The sequence below is a fragment of the Corvus hawaiiensis genome, chromosome 12 (assembly GCF_020740725.1).
Source record: "Corvus hawaiiensis isolate bCorHaw1 chromosome 12, bCorHaw1.pri.cur, whole genome shotgun sequence".
NCBI lineage: Eukaryota > Metazoa > Chordata > Aves > Passeriformes > Corvidae > Corvus > Corvus hawaiiensis.
The window spans coordinates 12,585,374-12,603,316 of NC_063224.1; the positions used below are offsets into that span (position 1 = coordinate 12,585,374).

The 17,943-nt window shown below is 40.7% G+C and overlaps 1 protein-coding gene across 3 annotated transcripts in view; it reads right to left on the reverse strand.

Moving 5' to 3' along the window:
- NKD1 (NKD inhibitor of WNT signaling pathway 1) overlaps positions 1–17,943 on the reverse strand; it is a 111,448-nt gene that overhangs the window by 30,220 nt on the left and 63,285 nt on the right. For all 3 annotated transcript variants that reach the window (XM_048316776.1, XM_048316775.1, XM_048316774.1), the window contains exon 4: positions 11,512–11,569. In XM_048316776.1, coding sequence (XP_048172733.1) covers positions 11,512–11,569 — 58 coding nt within the window. The remainder of the gene's footprint in view (positions 1–11,511; positions 11,570–17,943) is intronic.

Here is a 17,943-nt window from a genome sequence, read left to right on the forward strand (position 1 = left end):
AGTCTTTTTTTTTTCCTTCCTCATTGGAGATCAAAGAAGATCATTTCTCATTCCCCACCCCAACCTTAAAAAAAAAAAAAAGAAAAAAAAGAAAAAAAAAAAAAAAGAAGAGAACACGAAAACAGGGAAGAATCTCCGTAAGTTTTGGTCAGAATAGTTCAGGATGATACCTGTAGAAGCAAGATTTTTGTTTGATCAGTGGCCATATCAAAACCCTCATGAACAGAATGCAATCTGTTGCACCATTTAACATGAGTAAGTGTTCCTTAAGTGAAAACTGTCACTGTCATATGGACCCCTCACCACTTTCTTACAGTATTATATGTCCCTGGGGCTCTGAATGGGCCTGTGAAGTGTTGAATTCTGTTACTGAACAGGGACAGATAGGGACATCAACTGATCACTTGCAGCTTAAAACAAAAGAAAAAAGACCTCTCTCCTCTAAAGATGGTCCTACACTGATTTTGGTTAGTAACTGGTAACAATTTTGCTTTTTAAAAATTCATTCTCAGTGTAAGTTGCAGACATGCATGTTCTCATAGGATTTTCTATCTTAAATTTTCTTTGTCTTTGTCTCTTTGGATTTTTTCCCCCTGAGATTCACAGGGGAAGAAAAAGAAGCCCCTGCATAACCCTTTATTCAAAGACTGAGTAGGTGATGTTATTAATAATGTAGGCTTTGATATTAACTTGCTCCCATCTAACTTAGAAGTTCAGTAAGAAAATCGTGTTTCTACCACCTTTGCTGTGATAATGGGGCCTCTAAAGGTATCTGACCTGTAATATTAAATTAATCAGAATTGCTTCCCATGAGGATGAATGTCACTCTGACCCTCTCAGAGCTAAACTTTTATAGAGAGCAACGCTGTCGACCCATACTGTAACATTATTTTGGCTGTGATGAATTAGTTACACATCTGACAACACTTTAGTAAATATTCAGTAGTAGGTTCAGTATTCCCATCCTCACAGCCCTACGTATTATTCTGAGAGGGAGGGGTGAATAGAGGCTGATCCACAAAACAAGAGAAAAGCATTATTGTGATTAATATTAGTCCAGCATATACATGTGCATATCCCTTTCCCTTTTCATATTAATGCATGGGTGAGGAATGGTACTGAGGTGATGCATCACATACTTCTAAACATGCGGAGAAATAAATTTCACCAGGGCTTGTCCCAACCACCTGAAGTCTGGAGAATACACGGGATCTCATCAGAGAAACAATTTCCACAGAGCAAAGGCAGATATCTGCTCACCATTGTTAATTAGCACAGCCTAAAGACCTCAGCCAGAGATGGAAGCCCACATACTGCTCAAACACAGAAGACGAGATGGTTTGGAGCATGATTTGGAGCACCCTTTCAGGAGGAGCCAGCCCTTCCTGTTGCTCCAGACAGCAACTCAAGATTCAGCTTCCCACTTTGAGCTACCCCTTTGGTGGAAGATCCTGTAATATTCTCCTAGACACTGTCATTGTGAATTTACCTTCAGATGTAGCATTTTGAAATCTGGGCAGCAATACCTATGTGCTAGAGGGGCTGGGCAGCTGTCCCTGCAGGGCACAGGTGCCTGGGACAGGACAGCTCCCAGGGCATCCTGCAGGAGCACAGGGAGTGGATTAGTCCGAACCCCAGTTTGCCAACAATGTCCTGCCACACCTGGATGGCTCCGCTCTCTTTAAAGGCTCCTCGAAATAGCAAAACAAGGGTCTGCAGCACCACACTTCAGCTTTATGCCTCCACATCCTTAGGATGGACTGTAACTCCCTCCTAAAAATATCTTTCATGCACAGAGTGCAGGGCTGCCTTGGCTTCCCTCGGCAACTCCTGTGCCAGCACTGAGCCCTGAGCGCAGCCCTGGCTGCCAGGCACAGAAATGCTCTCCCCTCCTCCAGAGCCCTCTGAAATTTCCTTGGGTAGTGGCTCTCTTACTTCTGGATATTTTGGTTTACAACTACTATTCCTTTTTTCTCTGTTACCTTTACAGTTTTAAATCCTTTTTGGTACAAAGTTGAGAACTCTGGATGACATATTTTATTGGTGAAAGGACCTGGATTGCTGGATCAGATTTATAAAGCAAGAAAAAACTGATTGCTAGAAGTTTTATTTTGTTTTCGGTATTTTTGGGGGGTTGGGACTTTCCATCTTACAAGAGCAGCTGGACTCCAAGCTCTTTCAAGAGCAGAAATGTTGCTTCAGGTTCATTTCCACAATCCCAGAGTGCTGCATTTATTATTTGCTTTTACTCACAGACTAGTTGTGGTTACAAAAAAAAGCTTGTCTTCCAAACAAATGACATTTTATCTCTTTCTCCACAGGAGAATAAGGTTGACTGCTACTTGTGCTTTGAGGTTTGGATATGATTGAGATGAAACATCTGTTAAGAAAAAAGGTGTGGGGGGACTTTTTTCTGCTAAAAATATCATGCCTTTTTTTTTTTTCCACCAAACTTGAAACATGTGATGAAATTCAACTTTTAAAATATAACCCTGGAGCTACTTGAAACTATAAAAGTCTCCTCAGTATCTGAGGCAAGTCAGAATTTCCACTGTTCAAGCTGGGCTTTTATGAAGAGCAGACTTTAGAAAAACCTGTAATCTGTCTAGGTAACAAAGGGCACTTGTTCTGCCTGGTGAGGTAAAACTTTGGGTTTCTGTAGCTACTGCAGCAGAAGTGGAGTTGAAACACACAAAAGCACCCTGACTGATACACACTTTGAATTTGGAACAGCAACTGGCAAAGCAACATGCTTGTCATGGAAATTGCCTCCACAGCTCTGCATCGACACACTCGAGTGTTTGCAAAGCTCTGCGAGTTGTTGCAGCTAAACTTACCCAGCCCAAGATTCAGGCTTCTAACTTTGCATCTACCAGGCAGGCCATCTATATAAAACAACAGCTCCTAAATGCAGTCCCAGAAATGCAAGAACCATTTAATCCTGCCATATAAGACACTCCAAGATTTGAAATCCCTGTGGGCAGGAGAGAAGGGCCTTAGCAGAACATGGGATCTAAACAAAAACCTTTTGCAGAAAGCTACCAAAACCCCAGCAAAGGCTGCACTCAAGCTCAGTTGCCTGGTGCTGTCACAGGTCAGTGAAACACAAGAAAACTTGCAACATTGGGAATATTTGGGAGTTGCAGCAGGACATATTGCCTGTTAAATGGAGTATTCAAGGTTTCTAAAAATGAGCTAAAAATGAGTGTAGTGTTTCATGTAAAGGTGAGCGATCTGAAACAATATGTTGTCTTCTGAAATACCACAGACCAAAATTCTTTCAATTATAAAGGAAAAAAAACTGGAATAATTCTACAAACACCAGCATGAGAGTATTATCTAGTCCAAAATCTTTGACTGGAAATATGCACTAGCTTCACACGGATAAAAAAAAATAGGAAAAAAAATAGAAAAGAAAAGAGATAGTCACAAGAGAGTCAGAGAAGAATGGCATTTTGACTCACTTTTCAAAAACATGTTTAATAAAACCTCCATGAACTGTGGTCAAAGCTACAAGAAAAATAACTGGTAATAATCGTTGCTGGAAAATTAAAAGTAGAAAAGGACCTTTGTTTAAGCAGAATAAATGAAACCACTGGTATTCATCATGTTTCCAGAGAGATTGTTTTCAAACTCCTGACTTGTTCCCATATTTCATTCTTTGTTCTTGATGGTGGATGTTCAAGTACATTATTGTACTGCTGCACATGTACAGTAATGCAGCTTTATCTCTGACCATAGACACGGGATCAGCTCTCTCACAGGTACACCCAAGTCCGTCGCTTTGCCATGGCACACCTGAGCTCGTACCCAGCAGTGCCAAGGCAGGAGAGCAGGACAGCCCTGGGCAGTGGTGACCCAGCCCCCCAGGGGGGTGGTCAGGGTTTGTCAGGTGTGCCCACAGGGTGGGCAGGTGGAGCAGAGCTGTGAACAGCCTGCCTCGCTCTGCACTCAGCGAGACTGTGACCCAGCCCAGCCCAAATGAGCAGTGAGCCCATACAACTGAGGCCCAGCCATTTCAAGCCACAAGCACACACCACAAACCTCTTATCCCTGGCACCCATTTCTCAGCCCTGTCTCAGTCCTGCTACAGGGTACCTTCCCTCGAGCTTCACTCACTGATATGAGCGACCCGTTGGGTGCTGACAATCAGCTGCCCAAGACTCACCATGATGCCTCGCTCACCTTTGGGATGATAAAGGCAAATCCAAGAGCCCTCCTGTCTTTGATGAGATCTCCCTGAGCTACACCCTTTTGGCCTTTGATTCTTCTGCTTCCCACATGCACCCTGATGGTCTGGCTCTCACATACTACGAGAGAAGCAGCTTGAGAGATCTGTAGACATAGATTTTTCAAGAGGTGACTTTTTGCCTCCTAGCAAACTAGTTCATGACTACCCCAGAGCTGAGAATAAAGGAATATTCTTATTGTTAATTGATTATTTTTTAAATGACCACTCAGGAAGAGCATTAGCTTCTCCATGGAAAAAGAAGTTGCCAGTCTTAGGTAGATGGAAAGAACATGCAAAACCAGTATTATTATAAATACCATGCACATAATATTATTTTAAAGCTTTCCATATTTAAGATATTCATTAAGGACCAACTCTGCTTTTTTTGAGGTGCTTGTTTATTTCCCTATTATCATTTGGCTTTCTTTGGTCGTCATTAAGAATATAGACAACTTTTAAGTTTGGAAGAATTTCTTGTGTACTGTACTTTGTAACTCTCTGTCATATTCTAAGCAACAGACATGGTTCCAGAAAATTCCAAGCTCCAGTCTCAGCCTTGCCGTGGTGCTCCTGAACCAACATGCAACTTGCTTGTGTTCAATATAACAACTTTCCAGCTGTGTAGAATGATCTGAACACAGAGATCAATGTGAAACTACTACTTACAGCAGGTATGATCTTCCCAGTCTAATGCAGAGGATTAGAACCCAAAACACTCTCAAAACATAGACAAAACACATCATCTATCACAGCCTGCTAAGCAGCACCAGTAGGAGCTGGTGGGGTGTCAGCTGAAGAGAGTGACACACACTGTGCAGGGAACACGCAGGACGCGGGCAGGAGAGCACATGCCCTCCACACAGCAGCAGCTCAGTGTGAGGAGGAAAACTCACCCTTCTGAGGTGTCCAAACAGCCCACTTTTCACTGCCTTTCTGTGCTCCGCTCGCCAGCATGGGTGGGAGCTGTTAGACACACTGTAAAGGTTCATTTGGAAACACCTGGAGACCACTAACTCATTACACACAGGCCATGGGCAACCGTTGGATGGCAACAGTCTTTCATCACTACCAACCTGGCTGCACTTGAAACAGCAGCTCTAGAAGTAAAAGTTTCTGATCCAAATACCAACCCCCCTCAACTGGAACAGCTAATGTTAAGAAACACTTGTACAATTTTATATTTTTTAATTTTTTTTTTTAAAGTGCCTCATGCCGTAAGATTTTCCTCCCACTCATGGCAAGCAGCCTACCTGCTTCTTATAATTTCCTGGATCTGTGCACAACCACAGGAAAACTTCTGCTAATCCTACCAGTCTCATGTTCTTTGGTGACTTTTATTCTAACTGCCAAACTAAGCAGTTGTCTCCTGGCACTCTCTACTGCTCCTTCCTCCCCACAGCCCCACGTCCTTCACTGCTCCTTCCAATCCACAGTTACCAGCTTATCAGCTGCCAGCCTCAGCAGGGACCCACTGCTTGTCAGATACTCGTGGCTGGTGCCAGTGGGTCACCCCGTGCCTGAAGACGTTTTTCAGAGTTGTTTCATGTCATATTGAGTAGTAGGAAAGGATACAGCAGAAACCTCTTGAGAGCTGAAAAAAATACAGCCAGTGAGCAAGTGATCACTAGTCTGAGGTGATCACATAGCAATACTCATGCATAGCAAATCTATGATAAGTGCATAGGATTAGCAACAAGTCATTAAAATGTAGAGTTCCCATGTAACATCCCAGAAGGCTGATCACAAGAGCATGTCTAAGGTAGAGTTATTAACACTCTATTTGCAATGTCAGGGATAAACAGATATTTTGTTTAAGAACCTGAGAGAGAAGAGACCATCATTCTCTGCAAAGCACCAAGCCTGCATCAATAGTACTATACAGGTAATAACAATGGTGCCAACATAGAGCAAATTTGCCTGTGTGCAAGATGCAATCTATGCCTTTTCTATAAATACACTGGAATTTCATGTATATAAAAATACAAAAAATTATTTAAGCTTTAGAAAATAAATAACCATCATAACTGAAAGCATTAACTAGATAGAGAAATGCAATTTGAAATAACTGCCTTTTATTACTTAACTCAGCCAAGAACAATATATTAATCTACTAGATTTAAGAGATTAACAAAGTATGGTAAAAAGTGTCTCCCAGTTGAGTAGAAGGTTAGCTAGAACTAGTTAAAATGCTTGTTCAAGTTTTCCTTTGCTGACAAGTTTATGAACAATTTGGGCTGAAGTACCATATTTTACCATCCTTCCTTTGAGTTGATAACCCAACAAATATTCTTCCAATTACTAATTTAGGAAAAACTCCAGGAACTAAAGCCTTCGTTGAATCTGTCCTGAATGGAGAGAGAGAGGAAAGGGAGTTATCTCACACAGGAGCAGCCCTGCTGCAGGGTGCAGTGGGGAAGGACACTCCCCCATGCCTCCCCTGCCGCTGCAGCCCCAGCAAAGAGAAGCATCCACCTGGAAGCCAATGTGCTCCCATCACTGGGATGTCTGGGACCAGTGTGGAAGGAGAAGCACATGCAGCTGGGGTGGTCCAGACAGGCTGTCAGTGCTGGGCATAAGACCAGCAGCCTTAAACCACCAGTTCATTCTTCGCTATTGGTTCCTTGTTTGCTTATCAGTTCTTATAAAAGTCAAAAATAACAACACAGCTCCTCATGCTGGAACACTGCTGACCACACCTCAGCTCCCCCTTGAACACAGCTTTCCTGGATGCTGGGGATGAAGATGTGAAGGACAGACTGCACACACCAGTAAAAAGTTGAAAAACATATAACAATGTTAAGAATATAATTAATTACTTTTCTGCTTTGCTGAATACAGAACGCCTTAATTGCAGGTTTAAAAGTTCCATAGTGGCTTGTAAATATGTGAAAAGTGCAACAAGTAGCTCTTTTACAGATATGCTAGATTTTTTTCGGCAACAACATGTGCTTTGAACTCTGCTAGAGGGCTTTCTAATATTAATGGGCAAGAAGATGACCTGAATAATTTGTCCTTTCTGCTACCAGAACAGAGAACATCTTACATCTAGGGATTTAGTTACATCTCTCTTGGGAAACATATAAAAAATTGGGCTTGTTGATTCAGGCCAAGCTCTGTCACTGCTTTCAGCAGGACTTTGGATACCATGTTCAGATAAGGCACCAGGAAGGCTTGAATCTTCTCCAGTCTTCTGTTGAGAGAATAATAATCAAGACATCACCCTCGGCTGACAAATGAAACAGAGAACAGATTGCTATCAGTGTAAGAGGCAGCTCCTCTGACAGGTACAGTGAATCACCATGGCATCACAGGACTAGACTGATCTCAAGAGATGCAAGATTTCTGATTAGTAGAAATACTTAGGTCACACTTTTCAAGAGAACAGTGACATGAGAAATCACATTTTTGCATAAATAATTGGGACAATAGGTTAGGTATCAAGGTGAAGCTCAGGACTTCACTGTGAACTCCAAAAAGCAGCTGTATCCCACAGGGCTCCAAAGAGCTTGTCCTGGGACAAGGAAGAAATCACCCCTTTATATAATCAGTCAGCATCAGAAGACTGCATCAGGAGTCCCTTCCTGAGCTGAACTTTCTGAAAAGTTTTTAAATGTTGCAGTAGTGACAAGATGGAGAAACCCCACTTCATTTCAGAAAGATGTGGAGTCATCAAGACAAAAAAGCTCTCCTGGTCTACAAGCTTTAGCTGCAAAAAAATCCCAAAAAGTCCAGGGAAAGGAGGTGAAAAAGGTTCAGAAAAACAAGAGCAGGACTCTCGAACAATTCATTAGAAGCTTACTTATGCCTAGAAGAGTTGAGGGAGAACTTGGATGTTATTATTGAGTACACAAATAGCAGCTATCTTTCTGAACCACCTGCTTGTCTCCTGGCAGGAGAGTGACTTGCTGTTCAATCCTGCACTCAATTCCTGCCTGCCATTTTAGCTTCTTCACCAACATGAAACGGAAAATATCTCCTGGTGTCTGTGCTAGGTTTTGTGACTTCTTCCAGAGCCACCCCTAGTCACTGGTTGGTTCTGGCAACCCATTATTCTAGCTAGGGACAAGGAAGATAAAATGGGAGCTCTTTTACCCTACATGTGAAGGGTTTTGAAGCACGTCCTTCCTGTGCAGAAACTGGGGGACAAGGAAGTTTGAGCACAAAACATTCCTACACAGCCACAGCAGATTGCACAAGTACTCCAAGTTTGGCAAGTGGAAGGTTCTGAAATGCAGTGGGAAATCACTTGGAATGCAAGATGCAAATAAATCCACTACAGAACCTATATCCAGCATGCCCAATTGCTGTGTTATTAATGAAAGAGGAAGAGGGAAAACAGAGTAATAGTAGTATGAGACTGAGGTTTCCATTGGTGTCTCTTATCTAAGGAAATCACTGACCACATAAGAGAAAATCCAAAAATTTCAATTTAGTGACTTGCCCAGCAGCAAAATCAAAGGCAGGTGGTGGATATAATAGACAATGCTGGTCAAACCGTTTCTCTCTGCATAGCGCTCAATAAACAGAGTTGCCGCTACTGAGTTCTAACCTCTTGTCATGCAGCAACATTGAGTCAACAATCCGCTCTCATGGCTTAATGCTTTTGATGTTTACTTTGTTCTTTGTATAGTTCAAAAGAAAGCACTAATGCACCAGTCCTCTTACCAAATACAATCTTAATCCCAGAATCCCAAGCCTTTTGCTGTTGGCCAGTTAAGTCTGTTAAGACGAAAGGATTTGATCAAGCTTTACATAACAACACAGAAGTTAAATCCAGCAAAGAGAGTTCTTTTTATCTGTACTGCTCAGACAGCTAAGAGGGGGGGAAAAAAAGAGAGGGAAGGAAAAAAAAGGTAATAAACTTGGCTATGTAAAACAAAATAAAGAATTCAATTATTTCTCTTATTGCCACTTTGTCTTTTCAGTGAGAGTCTTCTAAAGAACTCAGATTTATTCTCCAATAAAGTTCCTGAGAGCAAAGGCTCTAACGTTCCCTGCCCAAACCAGAACTGTAGCTATGAACTTGCTATGCTTTTTTTGCAAATCTAAGAAATGTTTCTGTTTCATCCCTACCATGTATTTATGAAGGCAGAATACAGTTCACTGATGCATGGTATTTGGTAGAGCATGGTATTTGCCATTCATGTCCTCTCTGAGCTGAGTCTAATCAACCATTTTCCGGGTTACAGATCCCTGTCTCTGAAGCTGTTGGTGATTTTGATGTTATCTTATGACACATGATCATATAATCATGCAGCACATGTGTTATACCAGTACATATGTAAAGATCATGAGGCAGCAAAATAAAGGCAGAACAACTATTTTAGATGGAAAGATTAATCTGTGTTCTAGAATATTAATTACATTTTCCAACAAAAACATTTATATGCAGAGAAGAGGTACGACAGTTGCCATCTTGTACCTAAGCTACACAGAATTCAAGCTGTGACGGATCAAAGATCTCAAATCATGTTTCAGCTTCACTTTATCAAATACCACAATTTTTTGCTAGTACTAGCACAATCATTAAAGTATGATGCAAGTAAAAAGTATAAAGTTACACAAAAAGGATGCTTTAACACCATGCTTGTAGTATTGTCTGAGAATGGCAAAGATTTTCAATATCTGAATGAAATGGGGAACTGCTTAACACTGTCCCCAGCATGGAAAGCACAACCTGGAGATCTGAGAGCAGAAGGGATGAGGAGCAAGCTTTGACAACCTGCATGCATTTGCCTGAGCACTGGGTGGGAACAGTCATCTTCCACCCAGCTGGAAGGATGCCACAGAACAGCTCTTCCCTGGTGACAGCACACAAAGGATGGACCACTGCTGGTATCTAAATCTGGTCTTCACTACTCATCTACTTCATAACAAATGGGACTCATTGGAAGTAATAATGTGAAACTGCTGAAAGACTGAAATTACAGTTACCTAAAAGGTTTTATACTCTAATAAAAAGAATATTGCTGCTGACTAGTTTGAAAATTAGATATTGAACATTATGTTTGCTATACAAGATAATGCTACACAACAAAGCAAGAAATAATTAGAGGCAAGGAAAGATAGAATGAGACAAAGAAAATGACATTATTCACCTTGCTGACATTTCATATCCTGTCTGAAGCAGTTTCTCCTATAATTCTAAAATTAAAATCCTACCCTTTACCAGCATTATGTCCTACTAAAATGAGATTGGAAAACTGTGGTGAAGTTAAACACAAAACCACTCAACAAACACTGACTCCATCATGGCAAGTATAGCTTGCCTTTGTGATTAACAGTAGACTACAAGCACCAACTGAAATTGAGTTCCTGTGTTATGGCACATACAAGACATGCAGTCTTTGTAAACTACAGAGATGAGAGAAACTTGGAGAATCACGGTATATTAACACATTGCACAGGTAAGGAACTGAAAGGCAGACATTCTTAACAGAGAATCTTTCACGTTCTGTTTATACAAAAGCTTCTAATACCAGAAACAAATGATTGGATTGTAAAGGGATAGAAATTTCCAGATTAAACTTGACATGGTTCATTGCTCTAAATAAATTGGGCATATTGTTTCCACTAGTGTATAATATAAATCTAGCACACAGCCCATGCAACCGCTTGTTATACTGGAGAGTTTCTGAAGTCTCATTTCCTTGAAAGGAATGAGCAACAAATTAATCTTCTCCATTCAACAACCCCCACTTGGCAGCATACAGCATCCATACTCACAGGCACCAAAGGTCCTTCCCACCACAACAGTGATTCCATCTCAACTGATCACAGACGAGGAGAAGAGGTGGAAAGAGAAATTGTCTGAGGCAATAATGGTTCCATTCATATTCAAGAAAAATGTGCTGAGTAAGAATCTCTAGTCCTTATTAGAAATTGACGTGGGAGTTTCTAAGGCTGGTTTGTGTAACCCAGAAGGGAGTGCAGTGTCTCAGATAACCCAGTGTTAACAGTCTCACTCACTGCATTTGCCACCTCTGCCAGGGACAGCGACATTCGCCACTGCTACCAGTGTCAAGAGAAGTACCTGGAGAAAACGGTGAGACCTTTAATTAAAACACTTGGTCCCTGTGGTTCAGCTGGGTAACTTTGTTCAGTACTAGTAGTAGTGGATACAGAAATAATACCCTATTTCCTTCTTAACAGCTTTTTCAGGCAAATGACACATCAGTAGATCAAGAACTGCATTCTCAGTATATGCATTCTCACACTGATTTATTCACTAACTTGCTCCAATACCCCTTTATATTAACCAAAAAATTTTGTTCAATTACCTTCTAGATGAAAGTGTTCATCACCAATAGTGTCTCTGTAGCCTTCCCCAGATAAATCCTGTTTAAAACAAAACAAAACAAAACAAATTAACCACAAATATACTATACACAAAGTGTTGAGGTGTTAACAATATTTACTTATTATTGCCAGAATTAATTTAAAACACGAATGAGAGCACAGAAACTGTTTTCCAGGAAAGAAGTCAATCACCTTATCAGTGGTAGTGAATGCATTTGGTGCTATTTTACAATGCTCTGGACATACTTCTGGACAAAGATTTAGTGAAGATGAATTGACGATAGAGGGGAAAGAGAAAAAAAATTCATATTCAAATAATTTTACAAAGTAATATTTAGTATTTCAATGTTCTTTCAAACAAGCAAGATTAAAAAAAACTCCAAATGGAAATGATAAAGGAGAAATAAGCCATTCACTGCCTGCAGACGAATGTTATCACTTGGTTCCACCAACAAACAGAAAACTTCCATATGCCAGAGGTCACCCAAGAAAAGCAGATACCAGATTCTGACAAGCTGCCTGAGCCTTCAGTCCTGAAATTAATGAAACTTTGCCAGCCTCAGTATGTATAGAACAACACAGGAGCAGATGCCATAGATATGCAGACAAACTTATCTCAGACCCAAAAAACATTTCTCCAGTGGTGCTGAAGTAGTTATAAAGTGCATCAGTGGGATTTGGAGCTAATCCCAGTCACAAAGATTCTGAAGAGCATTCTTACTCTCTTATTAGCAAACCCTTTCAGCTCCATCACCCCACCCCAGCTAAACCATAAGCAATGACAGCTATCCTCATGTCCTGCCTTCTCTCAGTCATTCCAAAGCTTTAGGAGAACCATAGTGTCAGTGACCTTACACTGTAGGCTGGCTCCCTGGATTCTCCACAAACACTCTCTGCCTCTGATAAAGTTATGGTGACAAAGAAGGATATGGGCCTAAAAAACCGGTGCGCTGCACTCACAGCCATTCCAGCTGCATCTGCAAAAGCACTCACAGCCAGCATTCTCAGCATCAACCTGGGAGCTGGAAGTTGACCATGGAGAGCTTTTAGTATGAGATAAGGATAAGGGAATAACTGGTGAAAATTATGTCTGGTTGTATTAATTAGCTTTATTGTTAAGGAATCTGATCATGGTAAAGACAGCTCACCTCTTTTTCTTGAAAAAGATGACAGAGGTTCTTTACCTTCGACATGCCCAAATGTTATTCTTTCAGATTAGTTATAACAGAGTAACTAAGCCACAAAGGCATATCTTAGGAATTCTTCAGTATCAATTTCTGAAACAACATGTTAAAAATTAGATTGCACTAACACTACTGGACACTTAGCCCAGAAACCCTGAAAATACTGTCTCTTCACAATCACATCCCCTGAAGTAAAGTGAGACCTCGCATGACAAATGACTCTGAGAAATGCTCGCAAACTGGCCTGGAATGCTGGGATACAGCACAGCACAATACTGCTATAAAAGCTGACATTCTGGATTTATCTTTCCAGGTAGAAAATCACAAAAAGCTACTTTTGTTCCAGTAAAAAAGGTCTCTTTTTCTGGGCATGTGCTGATGAATATCAACCATTACGTTAAAAATTATGGAAGGAACAAATAGAGAATGAAAAGAAGACATAAAATGTTGGCATGATGCATCATATTGCTGCAAGATGATGATCTTCTCAAGACCATCTAAAAGTTAGTATACTTTTGTTTGACCAAATTCCCTCATGTCACAATTTTCCATGAAGCTGTGAGAGCACACCTCTGCCTGCTCCCATAGATAATGATATATAGAAGTGACTCTGCTCTCCCACAATGCTAAATACTGAATACCTGTTTCGTTTGGGGATTTCTTGTGTTGGAATTCCTGCTCCCTTTGGAAAAAAAAATATTTGCTGTTAACCTGGTCAGCAAATATGCAAATGGGTAGGTACTTGTGGTGTATCTCTGAGAATACTATCTAGATGGTAGCTTTCACCTCCTAAAATTTTAGCTAAGCAAGCACTGCCTCTGGGTATCAAACACTGCCTGTTAAAATGATGTCATTAATCTCATGCTCTACAAAACTCATGAGTCATTAACTGTTGTGATTTTTCATATGTCAAAAGACATCACTTAAAAATAAGCATACATTTGTTGATTAAAAATGCACTATCAAGTAACTTAAAGGAAAACAGTAGAAGACAGAGAGTGTAAAACAGCAGAGTGAAGCATTAATATTCATTACACTAGCTTCCTTATTTCCTCACTTTTAATCATTACATGGGTCTTAAGCAAATATGTTTTATATTCCAGTCTAGTTTCACTCCTTCTCTAGCTCCTAGTTATTTAAGTTAAAATAGTGACTTAATGCAAGCACATTTCCAGTAAGTGTTCTGCCTTAAACCAAATTATTTTAAATTAACACATTCTAAAAAGTGTTTTTCATGGTGTTGAACCATAATATAACTGTTAGACAGCACATAAATTGACAATCCATCCTGAAACTGATGAGAGTATCGTCTGAACATTTAGTGACACATTTAAGCAGAATTCCTCAGCTCCCATTCAAAGCGATTCCTCTGTGGAAGATTCTGACGTGTATCATCTTTGATAGACAGACACGTATCTGCAAAGGGTGTGGGCAACTCTTGAGATTTTACAGGAAAAAAAATGCAGGAGAAAAAATATGTACTCTCTCATTCATCTTATCATCATTAACTTCTCTGTCAAAAAAACTGCAAGAGAGTCACTTGAATATTTTTAGCACCACCAAGATAGATGTTGCAACCTGAATAAACACCAAAATGCATGTGCCCGAGAAAAGGTTTCTGGGCAGTGTATGTGAATTCACACAACAGAAAAGTACAAAAGCTGAGCAAGCATCAGAGAAGACAACTCTGACTGCAGCTCATCCTGCATAATATTCTCCCAGTAACCCAGACAAATTGCCTTAAAGCGGATAGAACAGTGCATCTACCCCCAGCAACCCAAATTCATAAAGTGGGTTAGAGTGAAAGAAAAGGGTCAATGGGTAAAACAGAACTTGCAGCTCAAGAAATTCTAGTGGGAAGCAAACACTACAGCCAGGTAGGAGTATTTGACACTGGGGACCAGTGTGTTTAAGCACAAAGAGGACAGCGGCTCGAGGGGATGAGCGAGCCAGGAGCAGCTCTGCATTCAGCCAGGCTCTGCCACAGGGCCCTCAGCACCCATGCCACGGCAGGACCAGTGCCCAAGAGCAACAGCAATGACATTTGGGTCACAGGCAGTTGTATATCACTGTCCTGACACGAGGTTTTAAATGACAACGCTGAGTTTTCAAGCTGGAACACTGAGTCATGAAACAACCAAAACCAGATGTACCCTGTGAAATACTATATAAATGAGGTCAGTGAGCACTTGAAAGAATAAAGAGAAGAAACATTTACACAGAAGGATTATGCCAGCGTGCCATTGCTATGGGTTGCTGAACAAGAAGCCATCCAGAGTAAGTGTCTCTACCTCACCAGGAGTTTCCCAGATAAATAAGTTGGCCTCTGTTAGCTACCAACACAAATCACAGTGAATGACTAAGATTCAGGCTCAAACATGTGCTTCAAAACTCAGAACAGCTGCCTGGCCTGGCCAGAAAGGACCTCGTGTCCCATACATCCAACTCTGATAGGTGCCGCTGTACTCAGCTCAGATTTGAGAGGGCGGGGGTGGGAGAAGAGTTAATTAGTGCAGCTCCCTCAGAAATGTTGCTGAGTATATACATACACGACGGGAAAAACAATCTTTAAAAGCTCCCACGCCCCAGGGCTGCTACTCAGCCGGGTACAAGTCCAGCAATCGTCACTCGCTTCCCACCTTCACTGCACAACCAGACATCAATGAATTCGGACTCGATGGAAATTTTAAATTTTTAACCTCAACATCAGCCCTAATGGCCCTGTGCAATCTTTTTACTGATCTAAGTCTCTGGAGACAAAGGCCAGGCACTCACTCTGGGGCTTCCAGCTATTGACTTCCTTCTCACAAGCCATCTGAAAATGCTGCAATCCAAACACTCACCCTTCATTCTGCCTTCATCACCTTTGCTGGCTCCCTTTCTGCTTCTACATTGAGGTTAAGCTCCTTGATTTCACCCTCCAGGCTCTGCACAGGCGTATTTGTGGTCACATCTCCTAGGCCTGCCTCCTAGTCCCTACATCCACCAGTTGCTCTAACCTTGCTCTGCAGTATTACCCCTCTCCCTGTCCTGGCTCTGCCTTTCCATGTCACCTCCCATGCCATCCAGCAAATTTATGGCACACAAGAGCCGAAGCTACTGATTGCAACCAGAGTGTGTATTTTAGCAGCCTGTGCGTGACCTAACACAGTGCTCAATACAGTTTTGCTCCAGTGTTAAGTACAGACAGATACATCCACAGATGTACTAGATATTTCAAAGAATAACCTTTGATTTAAGTGGGTTATCATGATAACAAGCACATTTTTAAAGCTTGGGCCCCCCTACTCCTTGTATTACATCTCAAGTCAATATTGCATTAATTAACATTTTTCTAAAAGGTGTTGCTCTTCTCAAGTAGAAACAAGTTGATTTACCTTTCTCCTTCAAATACCTCATTAAAATCCTTTGATTTAGCCTTAAAATACTGGATTTTCCACATTTTTGGCAGAACATATGCACGTATTTCCTGTTTAATTAAGTTTTTGTCAAGGAATCATACATACTGGGGGTTTTTTGCACAACACATGCAGAAGACAAATCATCAACCAAAAACCTTTCCTCCCTATTTTTAACCATCTGACTGAAACATGGGGTTTTCTTTCTTTATTCTCATATTGATGCAATAAAGTTTTGGAATGAGCAAAGTTGAAGAAATGCATTTCACAACAGGACTGCAAGGGACAAGATATGTGGTAATTCTAATGTCTTGTGTAGATTTTAAATGGTTTTAAAGTCACTGCCAACAAGAATGCTGTGTCACCTATGCACAAACTTCAATTCTTGATGTAGAAAAAACAATCCCAAGAAATAGAGGCTCAAGAGAATGAGGATCCCCTTCGGCCTTTCAACCAAATCACTGAGGGCCCATCAGGTACCAAGAGGCCATTCTGAATGTTTCAGTCTTATGTGCTGGAAAGAAGTTTCCAAAGTAAGTCTGATTTTCCTCTAGCAAGTCCTTAGCGGACTGTGGAAACCTCATCTGTTGAAGATGCTTCAGGAAACCCCTCCAAATCCCAAAGCAGTCATTATTGTTTTGCTTTATTTTTAGTATTGTCTAGACTTGAAGAGAAAGAGGAAAAAGACTTTTGAAAAACAGTCAATGGAAGGAACCTTGTTCCCCTTTGGGTATCTGAAATTTCCCATGGACTAGAAACACGGCCATGTGTAACTATGATCAGCTCAAGCCTAGGCTTCAGCACTAGAAAGCCTACTCACACCTCAAAAAATGGTGTAGTTTCTTTTAGGCTAATGTAAGTGGAAGCAGATACTCAGTTATCCTGAGGTGGTCATCATTCTTTAAATACAGGTTTTTAGCCAGGCTTAAAACTTGACAATGAAATAAATAAGGAAATAAATAAATTAACTGCTCATAGTCAGACATGCGTGGAGAGGACGTTGTGCCAGGTCAGCAGCTTCCATGCAGTCAGGTACCCATGCAGTCAAACACAATGAAAGTAGACATTTAGGCACACAATTTTGTGTAATCACTACTTACAGGCAAAAGAGAAGAATGTGCTTTGGGCATGCATCTGGCTCTCTCTGCATTTGGAAATGAAGACTTCATTGTAATACTCTCTTTCAAAAATGCTTGGAGATCCCACTCAAGCTTTTTCAAATAAACCATACCTCCTATATTACAGTATTCTATTTAGGAGAAGAGCTTCCTTTGCTTCTCTGTTCATAAGCAATCTATAAACCCAGGGCCTTACACAGATAAAAGTATATATGTCACTATAAGCTTCACTATATAAGCCACACTATATAAGCCTCACTATAATGAAACTTAAAACCAGGCAAAAATATATGTAAGAATTAAAGCATATACCATACAGAAAAACAATATCGAGCAATACACATTTATGCCTTGTTTTAAGCCTAATATTGTTCTTCTACAGCATATTTCCCTTTTTCTTCTGCAATCATGAGGTCTCACTTTTTTAAAGTCTGCCATTCTGGATAATTTAATAATAAAGATACTTCACTAGTATGCAACGTTCTGTAGAAAATGCATGAAGCAACTCACACTTGAAGACGTCAAGGTGACTCTAATTTTCAGACCCACAATAAAATACACACTGCAATTCTGATAAAGTAGATTGTTCAGCAGAAGAAACAAGTTTAACTTCTACAGTGTTCTCTTTCTCTGAAGTAAGAACCTGTGCTCTGTCATTACAGAAGGGTTTTTCTTCCTCCGCCATGCATCAAAGCTTCTCTCAGATAAAATTT